The 25,177-nt window shown below is 64.8% G+C and overlaps 1 protein-coding gene and 1 pseudogene across 8 annotated transcripts; both read right to left on the reverse strand.

Moving 5' to 3' along the window:
- Positions 1-1,446: 1,446 nt before the first annotated feature.
- HRH2 (histamine receptor H2) lies at positions 1,447-16,993 on the reverse strand. 8 transcript variants are annotated; one of them, XM_036224846.1, is made up of 4 exons: positions 15,852-16,993; positions 11,178-11,266; positions 9,940-10,056; positions 2,950-3,012 (listed from the first exon to the last, which is right to left on the reverse strand). In XM_036224846.1, the coding sequence occupies exons 1-3, from the start codon at positions 16,916-16,918 to the stop codon at positions 9,962-9,964; spliced, it is 1,251 nt and encodes a 416-aa protein (XP_036080739.1). In that variant the 5' UTR covers positions 16,919-16,993; the 3' UTR covers positions 2,950-3,012; positions 9,940-9,961. The 8 variants fall into 8 exon arrangements, with proteins under 8 accessions (XP_036080738.1, XP_036080739.1, XP_016010702.2 ...); XM_016155216.2 differs by lacking the exon at positions 2,950-3,012 and adding an exon at positions 5,104-6,046; XM_036224845.1 differs by lacking the exons at positions 9,940-10,056; positions 11,178-11,266 and having other exon boundaries at positions 1,447-3,012.
- LOC118606097 lies at positions 3,407-3,526 on the reverse strand (annotated as a pseudogene).
- Positions 16,994-25,177: the final 8,184 nt, after the last annotated feature.

The following is a 25,177-nucleotide window of genomic DNA, read 5'->3' on the forward strand; positions in this document are numbered from 1 at the left end:
CATTAGAGCCCGTCGCGGGCAGATCGGTCCCCGTCGGCGTCAGGTCTGGCGGCTCACGGCCTCCTCTCCGCCTCCTGTGGACAGGTGTCGTGGCGCGTCTGTCTGTGTCTTCTGCGAGGCCGGAGGTCAGGAGGCCACAGCGCCCCGCGGCTGACTCCCCCGCCCCCGCCCCCCGCCGTCCCGGGGGACCCTGCTCGCCCGTGACACTGCCGTTATGAATCGGTGACCCGGGCTCTGGTCAGCTCCCTCCCACCGCTGCCTTCGAGACCCGGGCCCCGTGCAGAACCCCCGCGTCTTCCCCCTGCAGACTTCCGCCGCCGCAGGTGTTCTGTTCGAAGATGGCTTTTTCTCCCACGTAACAAGGGCATCTCTGAAGCTGCCGGCTTCAGAAGCATTCCCTTCCGCGAACCCCGACTGAGCGCCGCCCGGGGACCTGGCTCACCAGGTGAGCAGGGCCAAGGCCCGGGCCTCCCCGCCAGCCCGCCCCGCATTTCCGAGGTGGTGTCTGCAGACGCAGCCTCGTTTCGTGAGAACGCCTTTACTTTTTAAGGCAAGTGCCAAGTTGGCCTTCACCCCAGCGTCTCATTATGACTCCTTCTCTAAATCGAGGCACACCGCGTGATGAAGTTCGGGGTGTGTTTCCTTCCCAGGACGTGAGAAAATAAAACCGCAAGGCGGCGTCATCTGTTTGGGTAGCTTTATTGGGACATGCCGGTGGCACGAGATGCAGACTCGGGGGCCCGCCCCCGACGCGCCTCCTCCAGGCAGCCTGCGCCCCACCTCTGCAGCCATCGGAGGCTGCAAGGGGCCGTGGGGGCGGGGGCCCCTGCAGTGGCCGCCCGGCCTCAGCCCCGACCACCTGCCTGCGATCGCCCCGCCCATCTCGCGCCCACCTGCCCCAGACTCCCGGGGTGGGGTGGGGGCACTTCTGAGGAGGGGGTTCCGTGGCTTCCGGAAGGAGTCCAGCTGAGAGACTTGATAACTTCTGGGCCATGGGGACAAAGCACACCTTCAGGTGCACTGGCAAGCGAGCTGCTTAAAGTTCCTACTGTGTGCCAGATGGTCTCCTGGCGGCTGGACGTGCAGTGGTCGACAGACACGGGCAGGACCCATGGCCTCCCGAGTTGGGGAGGCCGGCGGGGGCCAGGAAATCACGGGCGACGGGAAGTTACTGCCATGCCGTGGCCTCTGAGGACAGCTCTGGGGGAGCATGTCGGAGGCCTGGCCCGATGTGGGGGCGGGGGGCGGGGAAGGCTTCCTCAAGAAGTGCTATCTCAGCCGAGGTCTTGTGGCCGAAAGGCCAGGAAAGGCATTTTGAACGGCTCTGTGCACGGCCTGGTTCTGGACGAGCAGAGAGATAAGCAAACCGGACCAGCCGTGCCCGGCCGCGTCCCCCGTGTGCGATGCGCCCGGGTCTGGGTTGAGCACAGCACACTGTGGCTGTGGGGTCAGGGGGCCTGGAGGGGGCGGGCGGGACGCTGGGTCAGTGCCCCCACGAAGGGGACCGGGGCGATGACCGGGCAGGTGGAGGGGGCGCCACGACGCTCACCATCGAAGCCGGGGCAGGCCCTGTCCCGGAGGGGGCCCTGGGGGAGCAGCGGGCGCAGGACGAGGGCGGCCGGGGGAGGCCGAGGGCAGGTGGAGGCCTCGTGGAGGCAGTGGAGGGCGGAAGCTCCCGGAAGGAGCCCGGGCCCTTCAGATCCGTGGATGATCTCCTCAGAGACAAGTCCCTGGGTAGCTTCGGTTTCGAGGGCGTAGACGAGGCCACAGAGGGGGAGAAATCACAGTGCTCGGGGAACTACCACACTGTTGGCCCCGGAGGGGACGGAGGAGCCAACGAGGCGGGGAAGGGGGGGGCAGGAGGGGGTCTTGGGCCCTGGGGAAGGGCGGGCTCAGGGAGGGGCAGCAGCCAGCAGGGGGCGTCCGGGACACCCTCATCTCCCGGCCACCGGTCTGCACCCCCACCTCCTGGTGAAGGGAAGAGGGAGCTCATGCCCTAGGGCAGAGGAGTGAGATGCTCGGAGGGGAGGGGTCCCCGGACTCGCCCGAGGGTGCACATCTGGCAGAGGCGGCTGCGGGGTGCGCCCCCCCCCCCACTCACGTCCGCCCTGTCCCCTGAAACCGCGACCTTGCCCCCCGACACCCCGCACACGCTGCCCAGCACGTCCACTCCACGCCACTTCCCGCTGACAGGACAGCATCCCGGACCGTCCCGACCCCTCTCCTGAGAGGCAGCGGGGTGTCGGGCTGGGGCAGGGTCTCGCGTCCCCGTCACCCCTCCCCCCGAGCGCTCCTTCATTCTCTCGTTCCGTCCACGGCCGTTTCCCTGCGGTGAGCCGGGCGCAGGCTCCCGCCGAGTGGCCTTCTCTGCACAGTGGGGACCCGATGCTCGTCCCACGTGACGGGGATGTCGGGAGCTCACACAGGCGGAGTCCCTGGCCCACAGGAGGTGTTCACTAAAGGATAATTTCCTTGCTTCCTCTTCCTCCCACTTTCTTTCCACGAGGGCGTGAGAGGCCGGCGCTCTCCGGCACCTCTGCCGTGTGCACGGGGCACACGCACGTCCACGCACACACGCCCACGCCGCCCGCGGCCTCCGCTCACGACCCAGGGCCAGCACCCGCGTGCGCTCGGGGCCCAGGGCGACCTGGAACCCCGCCTGGGGACGCCGAGCGCAGACGGCGGGTCCACCCGAGGCCCCGGACCCCGGCACCCTGCCGTGTGCTCCGGGAGTCCCCGGACGCGGGCTAGGGTGCATCCTCGCTGGCCTCAGGGGCCACTGGGTCCTTACTGGCTCCCGGAGGCAAATCCTGGTGACCGGGAGCGGCGTCTTCGGCGTCCTGGGGCCTGGGCAGCCTGGGGGGGCAGTGTCCGCGCCGCGTCCTCAGCGGGTCCCGCGGCCGCGCCCCCGGGGGGCCCCCCGCGGGTCTGCGGAGGACCCGCAGGCCCCACAGAGTCTTGCAGCAGCTGAGCAGGTCACCGGAGCACGTGGTGCAGTGCCGCGCTGGCTTCCTGCGGAGACAGGGGGACGGGTCAGGGCCGAGGCGGCCGCGGACGGGGGCCTCTGGCCGCTGCTTCTGCCACGCGAGGCCCCAGGAAGGGGGAGGCGAGGCGGCGGCGAGCCCTCCGTGTGCACAGAAACGTGCTCCCTCAGCCCGCCGGGGAGGGGCCCTGAGCCGCGCCCGCAGACCGCAAGGCCGCGACCCCCGCCGCGTGCTCTGCCTGTGGTCCCGCGTCCCTGCCCCTCCGGGCCACTACCTGTCCACGCTTCTCTTTTTTTCCTCAGTTCCATTTATTTTTACTTATTTATTATTATTATTTTTTAGGCGAGGCAACCTTTGGTTGACCTCACGGATTGCAAGGACCTTGTCAGTTGACAATCTCCTATTTAAAAATAATTTTTTTATGCCTACAGCACCTGGTCTTCCTAGGTGGTCTCCCATCCGGGTACTAACCAGGCCCGACCCTGCTTAGCTTCATGAGATCACATGGGATCGGGCAGGCTCAGGGCGGCATGGATGTAAACTGTAGTTCCTGAACGAATGAAGCATTCTAAAGCCTGGCTCGTGGTCAGAGCCGGATCGACGCTCTCCGTCTCCGAATCTCTGACACGGTTCGCGAGCCTGGCCCAAGCTGGGGGAAGGCTGGGACGAGAAGAGGTGAAGACTTATCTATTCAGCCTCGCGCCAGAGCCAGGCGTGAGCACCTCTGTTTCGCCATCGGGGAGCGCGCGTTCCCCGAAGGCGAGGCCCCCTCCCCTCACACGCATGCACGGCGGCTGGCGCTTAGTAGGTCCTCGGCTACTCTGACAGAAGGAGAAGCCCCCCGAGGCACGCGAGCCACACGCTTGCCGGGACGGGGTTTAAGCAAGTGTGCGAGGTCCGCTTTCAGAAAGCAGAGATGCCCCTCGCTTCGGGGCACGCAAAGCCCCTTCGCCCTGCTGCCCGCTAGCATGTGGGTGCCACACCTGCGCGGCCCCGCAGTGAGATCCTTTCTCGGCTTTTGTTGCAAACCTCGCGAGGTCGGAGGCGGAGCTCCCCGGTCAGCACCTGATGCCCGCATCCCCCTGTGTGGCAGGAGGCGGGGGGCAGGCTCCCAGCTGTAACCGGCAGCTGCGTCGGCCAGACTGACGAGGCCGTCCTGTAGCACTGTATCTGTTCACGAGTACCTCTGTTTTCCACCCGTGACTCTGCCCTTCCGTTTACAGTGGCGACATAAAGTTTTCTTGTAAGTGTGTTTCAGTGAAAACAGAGAGTTGGTGTGGACATTTAAAGGCACGTAACACAGGTGGGCGAGGGCCATGAGCTGGCGGGTCTGCGAACGGCTGGGCTTTGGGGGGTGCCCCGCCCATCCCCACTCGCAGGGCGGCCCAAACACAGGGGAACCCGAGCATGGTGTCCCCAGGGACGCTGTCATGCGCTCTGTGGCCCTGGGCAGGACATCTGGCCTTGGCTCTAAGGCCACGAATACAGCCATGTTTCTCGCTTTCCTGCCCAGGTGGGACAGGTAGCTTTCCTCGTCCACTTTCTGCCTGGCAGTCACCCACCGCTCCGTCCTGAGACCCATCACAGTTGCCCTGGGCGTCCCTGAGACTCGTGCTGGCCTCGGCTGCGGCCGTCATCTGTTAGGCCACCGGGGGGTCAAGCTCACTGTTCCCCTGTGGAGAGTGGCCAGAGCCTGTCCGTAGGTCCATCGGATGGGAGCTGTGGATTCGGGCGCCTGACTCCGCGAGGCTTTGTGAGCGAGGACATGGCCGACGGCCACCGCCAGCGCGCACGCCTCCTTCAGCATCCCTGTGGGTCTGGCCAGCCCCTCCCTCCCCAGGACGTCAAGGTCATACCGCTGGCACGCCAGAGGCCCCGGTCCTTCTCCAGGCCAGCGTGCACACACCTGGCCAAGCGGGCAGGTGCTAACATTCCAGGCGGAGCCTGTGGCTCCGATGACGTGGCAGAATCATCGAAGGAGAGCTCGCTCTAGCCCAGGAAGTGACTGCTTCCCTTCTTCTAAAGTGCTGAAAAAATCACTGAAAATAATTTGGAAATGCCATGTGTTCCTAGTCAAACATTCAGAGCACAGAAATGAACAAAACGAAGAAAATAAACATCTCAAATAACTGCTCTAGGCAGACACATCTTTTGGTTCCCTGCCGATTCCATCATTAAGTATTTTTGAACAAAATGCACTCGCACCTCCAAAGAGAAGGGATAAAAACACGTACGTGTGTTCTAAAGAAAATCGAAGACTACAAGCATGGATACACGCTTGTAACCACCTCTCAGGCTACGAAACAGACCTCGACGAGCCCCGGACCGGCCTTGGCAGGTATTTCCGTGTCTCTAAACAATACCTTGTGCTCTGCCTGCGTTTTACTTTCATAGAAGGGAAATCGTGTCTTGTGATTTTTTTTCCCGTAGCTACCTTTTTGGCTATTGTTTAACGTTGTATTTTGAGGCTTAGGCCACGTCACCCGCCGGCCGCCCGCCTTCCCGTCCCCCGTGCCCCTGCTCCTGGGAACAGCGCCTCGACTCTTCTCCAAGGTCTGCGTTTCCCCACTCTTCGTCCAGCCGCGTGAGGTGGCCCCGGCTCCAGGGAGACACCTGACCCAATCCGGACAATGAAACTGAAGCCGGAGACGTTTTTTGGTTGGAACGGGAAGAAAGGGGCGTCTTCTCCGTGGGGCCCCTGAGATGGCAAGATGCAAGCTCGGAGGGCTGTTGGCTCTGACGGTGACGTCGACATTGCGCGAAGCCGAGTCAGACGCTGGAGGAAGACGTTGCTGGTGACCTGTGAGCGTTTGGACCCAGCCGTGCTTGAGACGACTCTGGTCTCGTCGGTTTTGTAAGCCAGTTCCTCCCCTCCACCAACCCAAGCCTCTGTGGACTGGGTTTCTGCCACGGGCAGTTAACAGCTCCTGGCTCATGACATTCCCGAAGAAACAAACGGTCTCTGAATCTGCGGCTCTTTCCACACGAAGGGTGTTATGCCATGTCCGGCCACCAGGGGGCAGGGCCCAGTCTCCGCACTCCTCTGCACCTCAGGTTCTCACCTGTGAGACCGGAGTCAGCAAGTCAGCGACCGCCCGGGCCTGCTGCTGGGACCGCAGACGCTGAGCGCCTCCCTTCAGGGGCCAGGGCCAGACGGCGCTCACACAGGACCCCCACCCGGTGCTCTCTGGTCCCTGTGCCTCGTGCTGCGCCCGGCACTCCAAAGCCCTTTCTTTCTGGGATGTTCAATTTCTACTTCTGTTTCAAGATGCTGTTCAGGCATCAGCCCTCTGACTCCCCAAATTCAGGGATCGTCAGAGGCAGAGGGGCCCCCGCCGGCTCCCTGTGGCAGCCCTGAGCCCTGTGTCTTACGCTGGCTTTATTTCTGGGGCCACTTTCCCGCTGGACCAGCCCGGAGAGCCTCGCGAGCAGGACGCCCGGGAGGCTCCCACTTCAGCAGACACCTGTGCCGGGACGGTCGGGCGCAGAGGACCCCGTCTCCCTCCCCGGGCCCCTCGCCTCCTGTGCCAGACGGGGACGATTCCAGCGACAGGGCCACGAGACGGTGGGAGAAGGAGACGTTCTGAGCTTCCAGGAGCTTCTCCTCCGCTTCCTCCTGCCCGGCGTCCGGCGGCGGGCACAACCTGACAGTCACCACGGACGGGCAGTCGAGGGCCGCGTGTCGCGGGTCGGGGCCGATCCTGAGCCCTGCTCATCCCGTGCCCAGCCACAGGGCAACAGGCTGCGGCCACAGGTTTCACTCGTGCCCTGGGAACGGGGTTTCTGGGAAGCCCCTCTCCTTTACGAGGAAGTGGGGGACACCAGAAAGTGGCCCCCTCTCGTCCTGGGAACCAGCCGCGACCCAGCAGGGGCCACTCCTCTTGCCTTAAACTTTTGCCAGAATCCGGGGCCGCCCCCTTCTCCAGGCCAGACTGTAACTTCTGGTTGTTTTAAAAGGAGCTACGAGGTGAAAATGTCCGGACGCCAAGGGACCCAGAGCCCCATCAGAGCGTTTTATCGTCACAAACTTCTGTTTTCTACCGCAAACGTTACCCGACATGCCGACGGGATCGGAGTTCAGCCCTCTGCTCGTGAAAGACGTGATTTTTTTTTTTCGTGGCTTTCTCATAATTTTCTGGAAGTGAGCACAGAGGGGTCGCCTGTGCCAGGGTCTGTCGTGAAGGGATGGGGCGGGAGCAGGTATGATGGGCAGGGATGTCACCCAATCGCAAGTCCGTAAGGCAGAGCTTTGTTTCTGTCCTTCAGGAGCAGGGGGCAGGGCAAGCCGGGCAGAGGCTTCCCACAGGGCCTTCGCCAACACTGTGCTTATTTTCATGCTAAATAAAGTAAAATTTATCTCATCGACGCACCCCAGAATTCTCTGGGACTTAACCGAGAGCAGTAGATAACACAGGCACACACCACTAATCCCTGTTCATTTTGTCCCCACGACAGAGTAGATGGCAGTAGTCTGGGTGCTTTGGGCTCCTCGAAGGAGCCGTGACGAGGGCCCTCCCAGGGCACAGGTCCCTGAACCCGGGTGTCACAGCCGGGGACCAGCCTGGGAGCTCACGGCGGGAGGGACTGCTGTGGCTCCAGCAGTCGCCGTGGGCCCTGAGCATAGCTGGCCCCTGGGAGCTGGGATGAATGAATCATTGGCGAAAACCAGCGCTCGCTGAGCATTCACGTGACAGGTCCCCTTGGTGCGTTTTGCCCCCTTTCCCCAGGCCGTCCTCCCGATGGCACTCTCTACGACAAGTGCAGGCAGCCCCAGTTCGCGGACCAGGAAACCGAGGCTCCGGGGGGTGAGCGATGTCCCCGGGTCACCCAGCACCAAAGCTCGAACGTGCCCCCTCCCCTCCCGGGGTCAGTGAGGCGGCACCTGCCCACGGCAGTGGGCGCCCCGCGGAGAGTGGAGGGAGGGGTCACCCCCCTGCCGAGGAGCGTGTACCCACCGCTGGGAGAGCCGCGGCTGCAGGGCGTGGGGGTGGCGGGTTTCAGGGGTGTCCTGTGTCGGGCCCCCAGCCCGCAGTCACCGAGCAGCTCCTGCGAGCCTGGCGCCAGGCGGGCACCAGCACCCACCTCCTGCTGTGGGGACCGGCCCCCTCTGGGTTTAAGCGGCCTGACCGAGGTCACACAGGTGGTGGGCAGGAACCCGCGCTGTGCCCCGTCTGCTGGTTCCAACACCCGGTTCCCGGCTCTAAGTGACGGCCACTGCCCGCTGAGTGCCGACTGCCTGGCTGTCCCCACGCATTCTGTGAGCATGGGCTCAATGAACGTACCCCAATTTCTCTACTCCCACGGGAGTGCCAGAGGCCCCCCCAAATCTGCCAGCCCTACAGCGAGCCCCACATTGCCTGCTGGGGGCGTCCGAGGAGCTGAGGGCCTGCAGCAGAGGCTGAGGCCCGTGGGAGGGCACAGCTGGTTCTCGGCAGTGCCGGGGACAGCCGGGAGCAGGCCAGCTGTGTCCCCCGGCCCCAGGCGTGACATGGGCGTCGTGGATGGAGGAGCCGGCAGGGCAGGGCTAGAGAGTGGTCAGGAGGGTACAGTGGGGCCAGGCGGCCTCGGGAACGTAGCTGGCCCTGGAGAGATGGAGGAGCCGGGAGGGGCGAGAGTCTCGTATGGACTGGGTTCAGCTTCCCGAGTCACCGCGTTGACAGCTGAAACGGACTCAGCTCCCCTGACCTGGAAAATGCACGTTTCCCGTGGGACCCCGAGCAGGACGAGGCACGGACTCTCACGCCCGGGCGGACGGGGGGCCACACCTCGTGCATCCGTCCCGGGGACAGGCACGAATGGCCTTGGACCTTTCCTCGGCCGTGGTGGGGGGTACCGTGATGCTTCAGCCCGACGGGGACAAAGTTTTAGAGAGAGACGTACTTGCCCAAGGCCGCCCGCCAGCAACACGGGGGGTCAGGCTCCAGAGCTCTGTCTGCAGACCAGGCACGACATGGCTCCCCACTGCCCGTGAGCCCCCCCACCCTGCCTGAGTCCACCTCCCACTGCTGCCCCTCAGCTTAGAAAATTCCCAGTGTCCCGCGAGAGTCCGCTGAGACGCCCCCCCGCGCGGGGGGCTGGGCCCCCACGGCCGCCGGGTCCAGGCGCTCCTCACACATGTTCGCGCCCCGCCTGGCTCATCGGGGGCCTCCGCCCCCCCGCCCCCCGCCCCGCGCACACGCGGTGGGGAGTGGGTGCTGTGAGTCAGTGGATATGGGGAGTGGATATGAGTCAGCGAGGCTCGGCAGCCCCTGGAGTGGGAGGCGTGTGGCCGGCTTAGGGACTCGGTGTGCCACACGGGGGCCGCGGAGGGCAGGGAGGGGCGACCGGGCCGCGGCGGGGGCCGGGACGCGGGCCTCGGGGCCGGGGTTTCTCTCCGAGTGTCCGTGGCCGCGCTCCGTGTCAACGGTGGCTCAGCGTTCGTGGGTATTCCATGTCCCCCAGGTCAGGGGGGAGGGGCGGAGTTCCCCGAGTCCCTCGGGCACTGGGGGTCGCCTTGCCACCCACCCCGACCGTCCGTTTCCGGGTGGCACATGCTCTGCCCTGGAAGCGGACGGGCCGAGCCTCCTCCGTGGGGCTGCGATGCCCACAGCCCGCTCCGCACGCTGCAGCCTCCGGCACGGTCAGGGCTGGAACCCAGTGCCCCTTCTGCTTGCCGGGCCCTGCGGCCTGGGGCTGGGTCCCCTGGACAAAGGGCCTTCTCCTACCCCGTTCCCCTGGAGCGCACCTTTACCTCACGGGCACGAAGCCACCAGCAGTGGCCAGAAGGCGCGGCTCCCCTTCCTTCCCCTCCCCTCCCTTCCCCTCCTCTCCCCTTCCCTCCCCTCCCCTCCTCCCCACAGCAGGCCCCCCAGATCTGAGTGGAAAGGTGAGGGAATGGGGGTAGGGAAAGGGCAGGCTGAGGCAGAGCCGGCTTCAAAGGCGTAGTCACGGCGGGGGTGCATAAGGGGTTCTCTACCTTTCAAGTGCCTCCTGGGGCGTCATGATTTATTCTCCTTGACTTCCACCTCCTCTCCTTCCTCTCCTTCCCCTGACTTCCTCTCAGGGGTGGAGGGGAGCTTACTCCCCAAACTCTCTGAAGAGACAGAAGAGGAAAAGCGTTAACCCCCTGTGGCAGCGTCTGCCCCAACCCTGCAGGCCTGGGGGGGGGTTGTCCGGAGCTACCAGGGCAGGAGGTGGGGGGACGTGGGCGGCTGCCTGTGGGGGTCCAGGGCACAGCCTCACGCCCGGAGCAGCCGCCGTGGGCCCGCACGTGGCTAAGGGCCACCGTCTCGCCGAGCCCTGGCGAGGGAGGAGTGGGACCGCGGGGGGCAGTGCCCGGGGCGGGGGCCTCCGCAGGGGCGGGCGGCGGGCAGGCGACCTGCGGGTCGGCCGCGGGCGGCGGAAGGCTCTCTGGGTTTTCTCCGGGAGGTGGCGACGGTGTGCTCACACTGCGGTGACGGCCACCCAAGTCTGCGAATACGCTACCCGCCAGCGAGCGGCAAGTCGTGTCGCGTGCAGGGTACAGCTCCACGAAACCGTCGTAAGAAAGACAGCACGTGCGAGAAAAGGCAGAGCGAGAGGAAGGAGAGAAAGAGCAGAGTTCGTGGCCCGTCCCTCACTCCGTTCATCCTTCCGACTCCGCGTAGCCAGTACATCCCGCGGTCCAGCGGCCTGTCTGCCACTCGTCACCCGGCCAGCTCGCGGTGGCCCAGGACCCATGTCGGCCTCCCCGATTCCACGCCGAGGCAGGCGACCACCCTGGCAGCCCCGCGGTGTGACTCAGGCACAGGGGGCTCGGGCCACAAAGCGGCCAGCAGGATGCGCTTTAGGGGAATAGCTGGGCCCCCTGAGTTGGGGGGCGAGGGGCAGGGCCAGCGGCTCCAGGTGCCTCTGCAAACAGTAAGTGGCCAGTAGGAGGGGCTGGGATCAGTGGGCCAGAACCTTAGACCGTTCAGAGGCCAAATGACACAGGTCAGCCAGGTGGGGCTCTCGGAGGGGTAGGTTCTGCGAGACCCTCCGTCTGAGCAACAGCTGCTTGGGGAACGGGCATCGGTCACATCGGTCACGCCTTTTCCTCTCTGCCCGCGAGACTGGGCTTCACGCGAGAGAACCCAGCTCGCGCCTGGCCCGTAGCCCCCGCCTGCAGGCTGAGAGGGGCCGTGGACCGCGGAGGGCCGGGGGGACTTCCTGTGCTTCTGATCCAGGTCCCCTCACCTTCTGGGCCTGTCTGAGGGGACGGGCCTCTTTCCACCGGAGATGCCGATGCTCTGATTGACAGCTGGTGGTGGGTTTGGCTGTGGGGCCTGCTGGTCGGGAGGGCAGCCCGTTGTGACGTCCGGTTTAGAAAAGGGACCCAGGATTCCTGAGCCCTCACTAGGCTCTTGTCGGCCCCTCTTGAGACTTGGTTCCTGATCTCTAAAGTGGGGGCACTGTTACTCACTTCTCTGGGCACTCAGGGACCTGGCACAAGGCATTCATTCATTCATTCATTCATTCATTCATTTCACAAATATGCCAAGCACAGCGCTAGCTGTTAGGGACACAGCAGATGCAGATTTGGGCCCTGCCCTCAGGGAGCTCGCGGCCTGGGGGGACAGACATTAAAGATGTCAGGGGGGTGACAAGGCGTCGGGGCTGGGGGCAGGGTGCACGGGGGCGGGGCCTTGCTGGTCCGGATGAGAGCTCTGCGTCTCACTCCAAGCACATAACGTGACCCCACTCACGGCTGGAAATGCTCCCGCTGGCTGCGGAGGTGCGGAGAGCAGGCAGAGGGAGGGAGGGGGCGGCGGGCGCTGGCCCGAGGCCCGTGGGGGGCGTGAGGACGCCCCGCCTTTCTGGAGCCCTGCCTCCGGCCTCCAGGCACCAGGCAGGAGGCTCTGCAGGAATGAGGAAGCACTACGCCCAAGCAGCCCCTGGGGCTCCAGGCGCCGTGAACACTATCTCCCTGACTTGGGAGATTTCCCGGGGCCAGCGAGTGGGCGGGGGAGCCGCCGCGGGCAGGGGTCACTGGTGGAGTCTGCTCCCAGGCCCTCCGGAGCTTGACGTGGGCCTCGGACAGGTCGACTGCCTCCCCGTGCCTTAGTTTCCCCATCCGGTACCAATGAGTCTGGGATAAATTCAGGTCCAGGTAGCGTCTCATCGTGGAAGGAGCCTGGGCGTTGGGGTCACATGGGCTTGGATCCCTTCTCTGCCGTGGGTGGGGTGGGGTGCCCTGATTCTGGCTACGTTGCCTCTGGGAGCCTGCTGTGGGCCAGGGCCGCAGCCTGAGAGCCAGCTCCCTCGAGTAGCATCCTGCTGAGAGGGGGACTCACCGCCGCGCCCCACATAGCGCAGGTGCAAAGCGCGTCCTGGGCATTCGTGGATGAACAGGCTCTGAGCGCTTTGTTTCGGGGTGGGAGCGGAAGTGGGTGTAGGGTGGGCGTGGGCCTCGGGGTGGTGGCAGGAGGTGGTCAGGGACAAATCATGCAAGGCCTGTAACTCTAGCCCAAGGACGGGGCCTGCGGTCGCTGGACGTGGCCCCCAGAGATGGCCACACCCTCATCACGGGAGCCTGAGAATGCTTCCTTTTATGGCAAAATGGACTCCACAGGTGGGAGTAAGTTAAGGGGTGTGGGATGGGGAGGCTGTCCTGGATTATCCCAGTGGGCCGCAGGTGTGATCACGAGCGCCCTAACTGTGAGAAAGCAGAGGGGGGCTGCCTGCAGAAGAGGAGGGTGAGGCTAGAGGTCAGGGCGATTTGAGGACGGGGCCACGTGCCAAGGAGCGTGGGTGCCCCCCTCACCCCAAGAAGCTGGAAAGGGCAGGAAAGCGGACTCTGCTCTGAAGCCCCCCACAGCAGGAGCCAGGCCCCCCCAGCCCTGGGTCTCAGACTCCCGACCTCCTGAGCTGTGGAGAATAACTCTGCGTTGTTTTCAGCCGCCAGGTTCACGGGCGTTAGTTACAGTGGCCCTAGGAGAGGAGCACAGGCCCTTGTCCGGGGGAAGGGCGGGTCGCTGAGCAGGGGAGGCGGCTGGGGCCGGGATCAGAGAGGCGGCAGGTGAGGCTGCCCAGGCAGAGGGGGCGAGGGGTGGGGTGAGGAGGCCAGCTGCGCCGGGAAGGAGCAGATGGGGCTCCTGCCGGGGACACGGCTGGGGACGGCCTCAGGGAAGGGAGGGCCGGCGGCTGTGCCACTCTGTCCCCTGGAGTCTCCCCTTGGCTGACCGTGTCCGGCCACCCCAAGGGCAGGCCCAGACCGGCCCCTTGAAACTCTCAGGTCGGGCAGACGCCCCACCCCCTGGCAGTGATAAGGGCTCTCGGTCAGGTCAGCGCGGGCTTTTGTCCCCAGGTGGCAGGAAGGACACGTTATCAGATGCCGGGGAGGCTGGGGCCGACCTGATGGAGGCCCCGCGAGGTCCCGATCACCCCAGCAGCTTCAGGGGACCATCCGCTGCTGGCCGTGCCTGGCCCCCTGCACCCCCCGTGCCTGGCTCCCCATCCCCCTCCACCCTTGCTCCGCGAGGCGGAGGTCGGAGCCAGGCACGGGACGTGCTCTGAGGCTGCTGTCTGTGTGCGTGCGCATGTGTGTATGTGTGCGTGTGCATGTGTGCACGTGTATTTGTGCATGCGTGTTTGTGTGTGTGCCGTGTGTATTGTGTGTGCATGAGCCATGTGTGTGTGCCATGTGTGTATGTGCATGTGTGCATGCGCTGTGTGTGCGTGTGCGTGCATTGTGCGTGTGTGAGTGAGCTGTGTGTGTGTGCGTGCGTGTGTGATGCAGGCAGGCGTGCACGGCCTCTCCACTGGCCCCGCCCTGGGGGGCTATGAGGATCGAGGAGCAGGCATGTGCTCCCACGGTGCCGCACACCTGGCCCCCACGGGACAGTCAGGGATGCGGCCGCTCTCCTGTCCATGCACAGGCCTCGGCTTCGATAGACCTGCTGGCTGGGATACCTCAGACAATGTGCTTGGCCTCCCTGAGGCTCAGTTTGCTCGTCTGCAAAGTGCAGACGAAATGAGCCCCCGCTTCCTGGGGCTGTGCAGAGACCAGGATGAGGCCCCATGCGTGAAGGTCCAGCCCTGCCCTGTGGGGCGGGTCTCTCCTGTCGGCATTCAGGGCTCAGCTCACAGGTCTGCCCCCCGAGACAGCACCCCCGACCCAGGCCGGGCACCGCCGCCTCCCCCGGGGCTCAGCAACCGCGTTTGAAAGCTCGGCCCCGAGCCGTAGCTGGTCTGCCCCTCTCCTAGACAGCTCTGGTGGCTGGGGGGCGGGGCGCTCGCTCTGTCCCCTACACGCCCTGAGCATCTGGCACACGGGCGGGGGCGGGGGTCTGTGCGGAGTGATTGACGCAGAAACGGTGGCGGGAAGGTGACACGGGCCGTTGGCGGTGGCAGCGGGTGGCAGCGAGTGAGCGCTCTCCGCATGCGTCCTACGGGTGTAGGGGTGAAGCGGCCTGCTCAGCGGAGGGCGCGCAGGGGAGAGCAGCAGGAGGGGGCGGCGTGGCGGGGCTGGACGGCATGCCCGAGGCCGGCTCCTGAGCAAGGGGCCTGCGAGGACTCGGACGGGCGTCTGACCATCGGGGCAGGACGCGAAGCCTCCGGGCCTCGCTGAGGGGAGACCGGGGTGGCGGGGGGCGTGGACTCGAGAGGGAGCCAGAGGCCAGCAGGCCGGGAGGAGGCCGGGTGCCGGGGCGACGAGGCTCGCTCCGGAAGGCTAACAGGGGAGGGCAATTGGGACCCAAGTCTGCGGGGGGACACGCCACGCCTGGGCTTTCCCCCATGATGCCCACAGAGACCGGAACCCAGAGGGCGTGGGTCTGTGGTGCCCAGCACGGCTTTTCTCGAGACGCACACTCAGCGCTCGAGCGAGAGCAGTGCGGCCACGGCGGCTGCGGGGCCGGCTGGCACCCCGTCGCTCGCGTCCCCGGCAGGCAGCTCTGGGAGGCGAGCACGGCGGGCTGCGTGAGGACAAGCCCCGCACTCCGCCAGATGAGGACGCCGAGGCCCGAGAGAGGTAGGGGCCCGCTCGAGCCCCAGAGTGAGTGAGCGCAGAGCTGAGCCCAGGGCCGCGCCGCGGACATCCCATGACCGTTCACCACAGATGCCACCGACGTCAGCCCTGGTGCTCAGCGCAGCTCCGGGCATTGGTGGGCGTCGATAAATGTTTGCGAATGAATGAATGAATGAATGAGGCCGTCAGTCGCACAGACCAGCATTCTCAGGGGCAGAGGGCACGGTCTGTGGGGCACGTAACAGGCACGTCCGGGCCAGGCGATCGACCTCACAGCCAGGGCTCCCCGAAACCCTCACCCGGGGGTCCTCGGTGCCACTCCGCTCTGCAGTGCGGTCTCCCGGTCCCTCCCTCGCACTGGCTTGTCACCCGTGGGGCTGTCGACCTCTCACCCCGGTGGCCCCTCCCCGCCTCATCTCCCCCGAGGCCTGCGATATGGGGTCCGAGCCCCTGGCCTGGCTCCTCTGCGGGAGAGCTGACACGTCACGGTGCTCAGCCACCGAGCCGGGTTCTCGTTTGAGCCCCAGGGGCGGCGGTGGTGCGTGGCTGTCTGGGGACCGCCCTGCGGGGTGCAGGCGAACCCTCATGACTACGTGGCAGGGCCTCCCACTCGGGACTCCTGATTGTAAGGGCAGCGCAGCTGGGGAAAAGGGCCCGCGCGCTCTGGAGTTGGGGGACCTCGACTCAGGTCCCAGCTGCACGGGGCCCTGGCCAAGCTGTGGTCCTTTTGAAGTGGGAGCGAGAAGCTCCCCTTCCGGAGGGCAGCTGGGATGGTGGCGCACCTCGAGGTGGGCAAGGCGCTCGGGACGGGTGCCAGCACCTCGCCAGCAGCCGCCACCCCGGTCCCCCTCCCCGGGCCCCTCCCCGAGCCCCGTCCCACACGCCGACGGCCAGGCTGTTACCTGTCCCAGGACGCTGTGACCTCGCTCCCGCTGCACACCTGCAGCCTCAGGGGCTTCTCTTCCTGCTGCCTGGGCTCTCGGCTCTGAGTCCTGGAGACCCGAGAGCTGCTGGACACCAGGGAAGTCCCGTGGGCCTCGCGGCCGGCGGGCGTGCAGCGCAAGAGCCGCTGGTAGGCGCTGCGGAAGTCCCTGTTCAGCGTGGCGTACAGGATGGGGTTCAGGGCCGAGTTGGCGTAGCCCAGCCACAGGACCACGGCCTCGAAGGTCTTGTTGACGGCGTCGTCCCCTCTCAGCCCGCGGTACACGAAGGCGGTGAAGTAGGGGAACCAGCAGACGACGAAGGCCCCCATCACGGCGGCCAGCGTCACGGTGGCCTTGTGCTCCCGGATGGTGGCCGCCTTCCAGGAGCTGACGTGGTGGACCCTCTTGGCCTGTTCCCGGGCGATCCTGAAGATGCGGTAGTAGGCGACGCACATGACCAGCAGGGGCAGGTAGAAGGTGACCAGCCCGTCCACCAGGCCGTACACCAGGTTGACCTGCACCTTGCAGTGCGGGGCGGTGTCGGCGGCGGCGCTGGCCTTGTTCCGGCGGTTCCACCCCAGGTGGATAGACAGGAAGGACAGGGTGATGGACACGACCCAGATCAAGACCAGGGAGGCGGCGACCCGGGCGGGGGTGACCAGCACGGGGTAGCGCAGCGGGGCCGTGACGGCGCAGTACCGGTCCAGGCTGATCATGAAGAGGTTGAGGATGGAGGCCGTGCACAGCATGACGTCCATGCTGGTGTAGATGTTGCAGAAGGCCTGGCTGAAGCTCCACCTGCAGGACAGCTCGTGGAGGGCCGAGAAGGGCAGCACCAGGAGGCCGAGCAGCAGGTCGGTCACGGCCAGGGACACGATGAAACAGTTGGTCGGGCTGCGGAGCCGGCGGTTCAGGCCCACGGCCAGGCACACGACCACGTTGCCGGCGACGGTGACGAGGATGAGGGCCGTGAGCGCCGTGCTGACGGCGACCTTGAAGGCGGCCGAGTCCAGGCAGGCGGACGAGGCCGTGTCGTTGGACGCCATTGCGGGAGCCCGGGCTCTTCCGCTGCCCGCAGCCCCTGGCTGCTGCGGCTTCCCGTCCAGCCCCCCGGCGTCAGCCGCCGGGCTCCAGGCGGCCTCCGGAGCCACAGGACAGTGTCCAGACGTGGGGGGGCCACGATGACTGGCTGGCTCAGTGCCGTTTTTCTACAAGTGAACAGAGCAGCGTCCTCGGAGGCGTCGAGCACGGGTGTGCGAGGTCGGTGGCTGAGACCCCAGCCCTCGCATCGCTGCCCGCAGAGCTGTCTTCCTCCCAGACCGATGCCGGTCCGGCACAGAGCCTGAGGTGTCTGGAGGTCGCCCTGGTGTTATTCGGGAAGGGTCATGTGGAGATGTGGCCGCGTCCTTCTCCACAGCCGACGGCCACTCCCATCCCCGTGACAGGGGTCCGGTACTGCGGAGGGCAGGAGCTGAAAATGCAAAGGTCAGGCGCTGAGCACTTCGAAAGCAGAGCAGGAGCGTGAGCTCCTTCTAGACCCGCCCGGATCCCAGGCGATGGCCGGTGCCGGCTGCTCCCCGATGGCCATCCGAGAGCCTCTCCTTGGCAGGGACCGAGGCCCTCAGGACAGGCAGCGGGAGTCGGAGGCAGGGGCTGGGCTGCCCTGTCATTGTGTGAGGTGGGGTTGGAGGGGCAGGTACTGTTTACGCCGGAGGAGGAAGGGTCAGAAGGAAGGCTCAGACGGACTCCGAGCTCCTTCAGAGCAGGTGGGGTCGGCTCCCCAGCCGGCCCCGCAGGTGGGCTAAGATAATGCGGGCGGATCAAGTGGCAACGGAACCGTGTTCGCTGTGACACCTGACACACTGTCCTTTCACAGGACGTCCCGGTGCTGTAAACCAGGGGCCCCAAGCTTCCGCAGGGCAGGGCCGTGGAGCAGATATTCTCCGCCTCGCGGCGCACCCCGTCTCTGCTCAGCCCCCCGCGGACGGCGTGGGGCGAAGAGCACCTGCCAGGTGACGCGCATGGGAGCCAGTGGGGCTGCGCGCCAAGGAGGCGTCACGGGGGACACTGGAATTTGAATTCCACCCACTTTTCACGTGTCGCGGGATAATCTCCTTCAGAATTCCTCCAACTCTTCAAAACGATTTCTAAACCACTGACAAACGTAAAAAGCCGGTCTGAGTGCTTGGGCTGCGGGAGCCGGCAGGGGGCCAGGTGCGCGAACCACCTGCTCTGTCCATCTCTCTGCATCTTACTCTTCCCGTTCCGCGGCACGTGCGGCCCCGCCCCCATGGGGTCCCGCCCCCAGGGGTGCAGTCCCGCCCCCATGTGGGCTGGCTCGGCACACGGGAACCTTTCTCTCTAACGCAGTCCGTGGGGGGCGCGGGGGCTGGCCCAGGTTCATTCTGTCACCCCGCAGCGCATCACGGATTCGGTATTCGGGTGGTTCCCAGTCCCTTCCTCCCCCTCCCCCCCTCCCCGTGCAAACATCACTGCCCCCGAGCGGCCGGCACACAGCGCCTCCGGGCGAACCCGCAGAGACTCACTCCCGGTGCTGATATTCTGCGGTTCCCATTGACACAGAACGAGCCACGCGCTGCTCGACTCCCGGACGCCTTCTCCGGAGCTGACCCTGGTTTTTGCGGGGAGCAGCCGGCACCGGCCATCGCCTGGGATCCGGGTGTCTGCAGAAATCCAGCCCCTCTCTCGGAGGCAGGCTAAGCGCCACGTGACACAAATGTTGCTTCTCCGCGGCCCCTGCGGGGCGCGGCTCCGCCGCCCGAGCACGGGGAGCCCCGCTCAGGCGTGACCGCGGCGCTGACGCGGGCGTCCGGGCTCCCGGTGCCCCTCGGCCCTTCCTTCTCGCTCAGCCTCCTGGCCTCGCGAGCGGCACCTCTCCGCGTTATTTTTAGCAGGTCTTTTCATTACATAAATAGCCCAAACAGCATGGCTGTCACTGCCACACTTAATTAACTTCGGAGATGGCAGCGGCAGGAGAATCCTCCCTCTTCGCCGCAAGATTCTGAGCTTCCCTGGCGGCCCGGTAGAGGTGTTCTGGATGTGGACCCATCTCCACGGTCAGGTTTCGGGGGTCTTCAGATCCGAAGGAAACAGCCTCTTGTGTAATTAGAAATTCATTCCTGCCTCTTCCTTCTCCCCCTCCCTCTTTCCTTCTTTCTCTCTCTTCCCTCCCTCTGTTCTATTCAGCAAATATTTCTTTCACAGCCTGCAATGTGCCAAACGCCGTCGCACAGTGACAAATGGGACAGCTGTGGTTCCTTTTGTCAGACGAGAACGGCTTCTGTTGTATTTCTGTTTCACGGCCCAGGTCCAGAAGGTCCTGGTGACCTTCTGCGTGGAGCACAATCCATCCCATACTCTGCAGACAGGGTGATTGCCCTAGAGGACCCCAGGACCCCCAAATCACTGTCATCGTCACCATCGTCATCACCAATCCAGCTAATGTAGAGGACACTTTCAAACTTTCAAAACAATGACTGGCTTATTGCAGGAAACCAAGTGTTGTGAGGTATACAGGAGGGGCCGACTGTTGGAGCATCATGCACCCAAGCCCTCACAGCCGAGAGGTGCCCGGTGCTGACCGCGTGGCATGCTGGAGACTTCCGTCCGCTCTCTGTGCTGGACACTGTCTCACGCACAGCGTACACGTGACTCAGCAGCTTCCTTTCCTTAGTACCTTTAAAAAGTCCCATCGCATAATGGACACCCTTCTGAGTCACTCCGATCTCACTCGTTCTTCTTCCTTCTCATTGGTAAGTGAAGCGAAGTTCCCCTTCTGGTCCGAGGGAATCCGTTAGAGATCCTTTGGTTGTGTTTCCCACTCAGCCTGGACGAGGAATCTGATTTTCCTGGAAATATCTCACAGCAGGACAAGAAGGCGGCGTTCACAGGGCACCACTGTGCGCCGGGCGCCTCTGGCCGAGCCGGCGGGCGCTCCTGGGGGGGAGGGGCTGGAGCACGTTCTGCAAAAACCGACCCTCGGAGGGGTGAAGGGAGCCCCAGGGGCCGGGGGCAAGGGCGTTCGCACCAACCTGGGCTCCGATGCCAGCGCCGTCATCCCGTAGCTCGGGGACCTTGGCCACGGTGCCGCCAGCTCCCCGAGCCTTGGTCTTCTTATGTGTGAAACGGGCGTGGTAACACGTCCTCCGTCACTTGGCGGACGTGAACGTGCAGAGAGCGAAGGTGTGAAAACCAGCGCCTTGCATATTATGGAATATTATAGGGTTATGACCGACGGCCCCTGGCGGACGATCTCGACTCTACGACGGCGCGAAAGCGATGCGCACTCGGGAGAAACGGGGCTTTGGGTTTGGGATTCTGGCCTTTTCCTGTGTTAGCGGAGCGCGCCGCGACGCTCCCCCGGGACGCTGGACAGCGGCGGCCAGAGCAGCCCCCGGCCGCCCCGCGGTCATGGGTGAGTCCGCGGGACCCGGCAGCGTATTCGAGTCACCATATTTTCAGCTTAATGATGGTTTCTGGGGATGTAACCCATCATAAGTCATCTTATAATAACATTATTTTTGCTATTTTCTAACGCCGCAAGGCTGGGGCATAGCATTCACGCACACCCTGTCTTTGTCAAGGGCCTGCCAGGGGCAGACACTGTGCCTCTGTGGGGACCCTGACGGACACACCTCGGGGCTTCTCAGGCAGTGGGGGAGATGGCCACGGAGCAAATCGCTGCACAGCGGCTCACCTAACTGCAGTTAAGACGCGTAGGAAGGGGCATACGGGGGGCCGCAGGGGTGGATATGGGGGGTGGGGAGCAGACCTGACCTGGAAGGTTCTGAAGCTTTGCGAGGAGGCATTTGAGTTGAGAGCTGTACAGACTGGAAGGAGGTCCAGGCAGAGGGCGGTGCCAGCGACGCTCGGAGGCGGGGATGCGGGTTTTTGCACCGCAGCGGGGAGTATGAGCGTGAGCGGTGGGGGAAGGGTCCCCGCCGTCCGGCTCGCCTGCTGCGTGTACGTCGGGGGTGGGAATGGCAGCGGGGCCGGCCTGGGCGGGGTCCTGCTGCCTGCCCCGGTTAGCACCGCGGCTTACTGCGCACAGCCACTGGGGTCGGGAGAGGCGGTTCCCCGTCTTCCCGAGCCTCAACTTCTCGGCACGTCCCCGTGACTGGCCCGTCGAATGTCTGAGCACCTAGGGCTGAGGGCGCAGAGGGGCCCAGCAGTGCCACCCCGACAGGAGCCCCGCACGGGCCCAGAAGCGGGGGGACGCACGTCAGCCGGGCAGCTCGTGTGCTCCCCGAGGGCATGCCGGCCTGGGTGCTGACGAGCGAGATGGGAACGAAGTGACCTCTGGCCTCCCCAGAAGCCCTCTCGTCCCACTTACGGGTGCTGGGCTGAGGTGCAGCTCCCCTGAGGCGGACGCCGCTGTCGGGTGCTGGGGGGCGGGGCCCCTAGCTGCGCAGCACGTCCTGTAACTGGGGGGCGGGGCCAGGTCGGGGAGAGACCCGCCCACGCCTTGGACGTGTGTCCACCGGGCAGAGCTGGACGGAGGGACCAAAGTGGGCATCTTTTCACGACGGATACCGATGCATCACGTTGGCAAACGGTGACCTGGACCAGAAGCCAGGACACTGACCACTTCTCTTGGCCGAGCGCACGCGGGGGATTTCATGCCTCCGCGATGCAGAGGTCACTGTTACTCCCATTCGCCGGTCGGTGAGACTCAGGGTCAGGGGCGCTCGGCAGGCACAGGCGAGACGGGGCTTCGAGTGGGGCCTGGCCGTGGCCTCTGGGTGAGCATCGTCATGCACACCACCCTGATACGTGCGTCTGGTCCAGTCCGTGCTCCCAGGCCACCTCTGGGGACAACTCCCCTTGGTTACTGTTTATCCGAGAGTCTATTTCTCCTTCTCCTCCTCCTTCTTTTTTTGCAGTTGAGGCGAAAGTCATAAAACGGACCATGTTGTAGTGTGCAATTTGGCAGCGTTTTATAACCAGTATCTCTCTGTGGCTCCAAAACATTTTCATCCCCCTCAAAAGTCAACTCGGCACCCATGAGCTGTCACGGCCCCCCTGCCCCGCCCCCAACCCCTTCCACGCTCCCTGGCGACCTCCGCCCTGCTTTCTGGCTCCACGGGTTTGCCTGCTTGAGGCGTCGTGGGCACAAAGTGCGTGCAGATGGTGCAGCGTGGGTTTGGGCAGGACCCCCGACCCCCTTCTCCGCCCGCCTGGGCGCTCGGGCTGGGTACCGGGGCGTCCTCGTTGACTTCCGTCTTGCCTTCATCCCCACATCCCACCCGTCCGTCCGCCAGGCTGGCGGCTCTGCCTCTGAGATGCCCTGTCTTGGCCGCGGCCACATCCGGGGGGGTCCAGGCCCAAGCCAGCACGGTCTCTCGCCCGGACTTTGGCGACCGCTCTCCACTGGCTTCCCTGCTGCCGCCTGCCCGCTCTTGTCTCCCCCACGCCGTCCGGCATTACTCTCACCTTGGCTCGCCGAGCCCCGCGGGGCCTGCACCCCACCTCTCCGACCTCCTGCGTTACCCCCAGGCCTCCGCGGGTGCCTGGCCACACCGACCCTGCCTCAGCGTCAGCATGTCCGATGACACTCCGTCCTGCCCGCGATCTGCCGCGGACCTGGGCATTCGTACCAGGGGATGAATGTCAGTTCTGCAGGGGGGCCCTCCTCAACCCCCCGAGGCAGCTCCTCCACCGCCCCCCCGGGGCCTCCGCAGCTCGTGTGCTCCCTGGCCTTGTCCTTGCTCGTCTGTCCGTCCGAGCGCTGTGAGCACAGGCTCCACCCCGACGGGCCCTTAATCCTCGCGGGATCGTCTAAATGCACATCGAAACAGTCACAGCGGCAGTGCAACATTCCATCGGCCGGGCACTTGGAAGGAGCCAGGCGGGGTTCGGAGCATTTTACACACTTAATCTCCGAGCTCTGCCATGGCCCTGGCACGCGGGCACCGTCACTCACGTCCATTTCATCGATGAGGAAATGGAGGTTTACGTCTTCTGCGACTTGGCCGAGGCCACTGCCAGCCCTGGGTTGGCCAGTGCGGGGGAGGCCTGGGGATGGGGCGTTCAGGGCAGGGCTTGGGCTGGGCCCAATGAAAGTTCTGTCTTGGTTCTTTTAGGGGAGGTGAGACCCAGGATTGCCAGTGTTTGCCTGAGGGGGGCGGGCAACACTCTGCCACCAGGGGGCAGGATGGAAAGGACCCTGGGCTGGGAATCGGGCCCTGAGTGAGTGTGAGTCCCTGGTGTGGCTCCGACGTGCAGTAGTACCTCTCACACATTTCATACCTTCGGCTTCCCAGCAGAAAGGTGAGTGTGGAGGGGTTGGGGGGGGAAGGCATCGCGAGACCCTGAAATATTAAAATAGGAGGGCTCTGTGTAGACGCAAAACTCAGCGGTCACCTGGTGTTCGGGACCCTCCTACAGCATCCCCGGGAGGCGGCCCCACTCTCTCCTTGCACACCTCCCGTGGCGGGGGGCTCGCTGTCTCACAAAGTGTTTGTCAGGCGGTCGCAGCCCCTTAAAGACACTGTGGGTCCCCACCATACACTCTTTCTTTCGGAGGCCTCCCCCTGCCGCACAGCAGATACATCGTAACACATGCACATTGCATGGAAAATGTAATTCGTGTGTAGCTCTTTAGCATAATGAGCTGCCACTGACTAGCTGTCATCGGGTTACGTTTGTTGATTGCCAATTAGACACGTATTCCTTGCAATTTGGTGGTTTGCAGATACTTCTGTAGGTTCCCAGAAAGCCGAGCCCCCAGAGAGCAAGGCTAGGTCCCTTGTTCCGGGCAGCCCTGCAGAGCTGCTCGTTTTCACCCCCCTGCGGTAACGGCCCTCAGGCCCGCCCCCGGGCTGTCACCATCCCTGCCACCGGCGGCGTCATCCCGGCCCTCCTCACGGCTGCCGTCGCCCTCACCACGATCACTGCCACCACCTCCGGCAGCAGCCGCCGCCACCGGAGCTGCCACCCCCCCCGGGGCACCAGAACTGCCCCCACGGACACCATGGCTCCCTTTCTCCCTGTTCTTCCCCCTGATCTCGGTCCAGGAAGGTGTCGCCCTTCCGGCAAGGCACGGCTTGCTCTTACCGGCCAAAGTCCTCAGCCTTCGGGTCACCTTGTCACCTTAATGATACCGGCAGCAAACGGCGAGCGTTTGCCAGGAACATTCACGCGTGCTGATTATCTTACGCAACACCCCGCCCCCTCCCGCACGTCCACGGCCCCGCCACGTGCCCGCGAGCTCCTCCAGAGTCTTACGGGGGAACTCCGTGGAGCAGTCCGGGCACCCGCCGGCACCCCGGTTTGCAAATGTGGCTCAGAGAGGCCGCACAGCCGGTCAGAAGAGGGACGAGCCCTCTCCTGTCCACCCCCCCAACAGCCTGCCTGGTCCACACCCCCCGTGACTCCCACCCGCAAGATTTTTGCCAAACTCAAAATAATACCAGTGCTGTTTCCTTTCGCTTAACTTTTTTTTTTTTTTCTTAAAGTGATTGCATTTATGCAAAAGGAGTTGCTTTATCATTACACTCACCACGAGGTTCACTTCTCTGGGATAGGTCACCCTGAAAACGCACGCCCTGTGCCTTCCTCACAGATCTCGCCATGGGAAGAGCCCCACCCCACCTCCTCCCTGTCAGGAAGGCAGACGGGCCATGCTGGGGAGGGGGCTGTCCAGGACTCCCCAAGCCCACCTCTGGACACCCCGGGCTGCCAGCCCCACTCTTGGAGAAGCCAAACCGTGTCAGGGGAAGGGGCCAGGAACCCCTGCGAGGCTCGGGTTCCCCATCTGTGAAACGGGGAAGGTGAAGGCAAGGTGCCGGGGCGGGTGGCGCCTCAGTAAAAGTCAGCTCTCCACACTCCCCAGGTCCATCCTCTGGTCTTTCCCCAGAAATGCTAGACTTCAGGTCGCCCCCTTCCTGTGAGAGAAGGCCCTAGGCCCCCAGACGGGGAGAAGACGGGAGCCCTGCAAAAGCCTCGCAAAAACACAGGACCTGGGCAGGCGGGGGGAGGGGGGCGAGCAGTCCGCCCAGGAGGCCAGACGGGACTGCGCCGGCCGAGAAGGCCATCCTCCCAGCCCGCCGCCGCGTGGTGGCCAGCAGGCCCCTGACGAGAACGCGTCTCTCACAGCCCTAGCACTGGTCCTGGTCCTGGTCCTGTCCCCCGCTCGGCTTCTCACCAGAGGCCACGTCAGCTGGGCGACTGCGCTTGGAGCTCAGCGTCCCATGAGACGGGGATGATGCCAGCTGCGCCAGGATGTCAAGAGGCTTGTGGGGGTCAAGAGCGAGGAGCTTCTGGAGCCGGCTGCCTGGGTCGCA

The sequence above is a fragment of the Rousettus aegyptiacus genome, unplaced genomic scaffold (assembly GCF_014176215.1).
Source record: "Rousettus aegyptiacus isolate mRouAeg1 unplaced genomic scaffold, mRouAeg1.p scaffold_m13_p_7, whole genome shotgun sequence".
In the NCBI taxonomy this organism is placed as follows: Eukaryota; Metazoa; Chordata; class Mammalia; order Chiroptera; family Pteropodidae; genus Rousettus; species Rousettus aegyptiacus.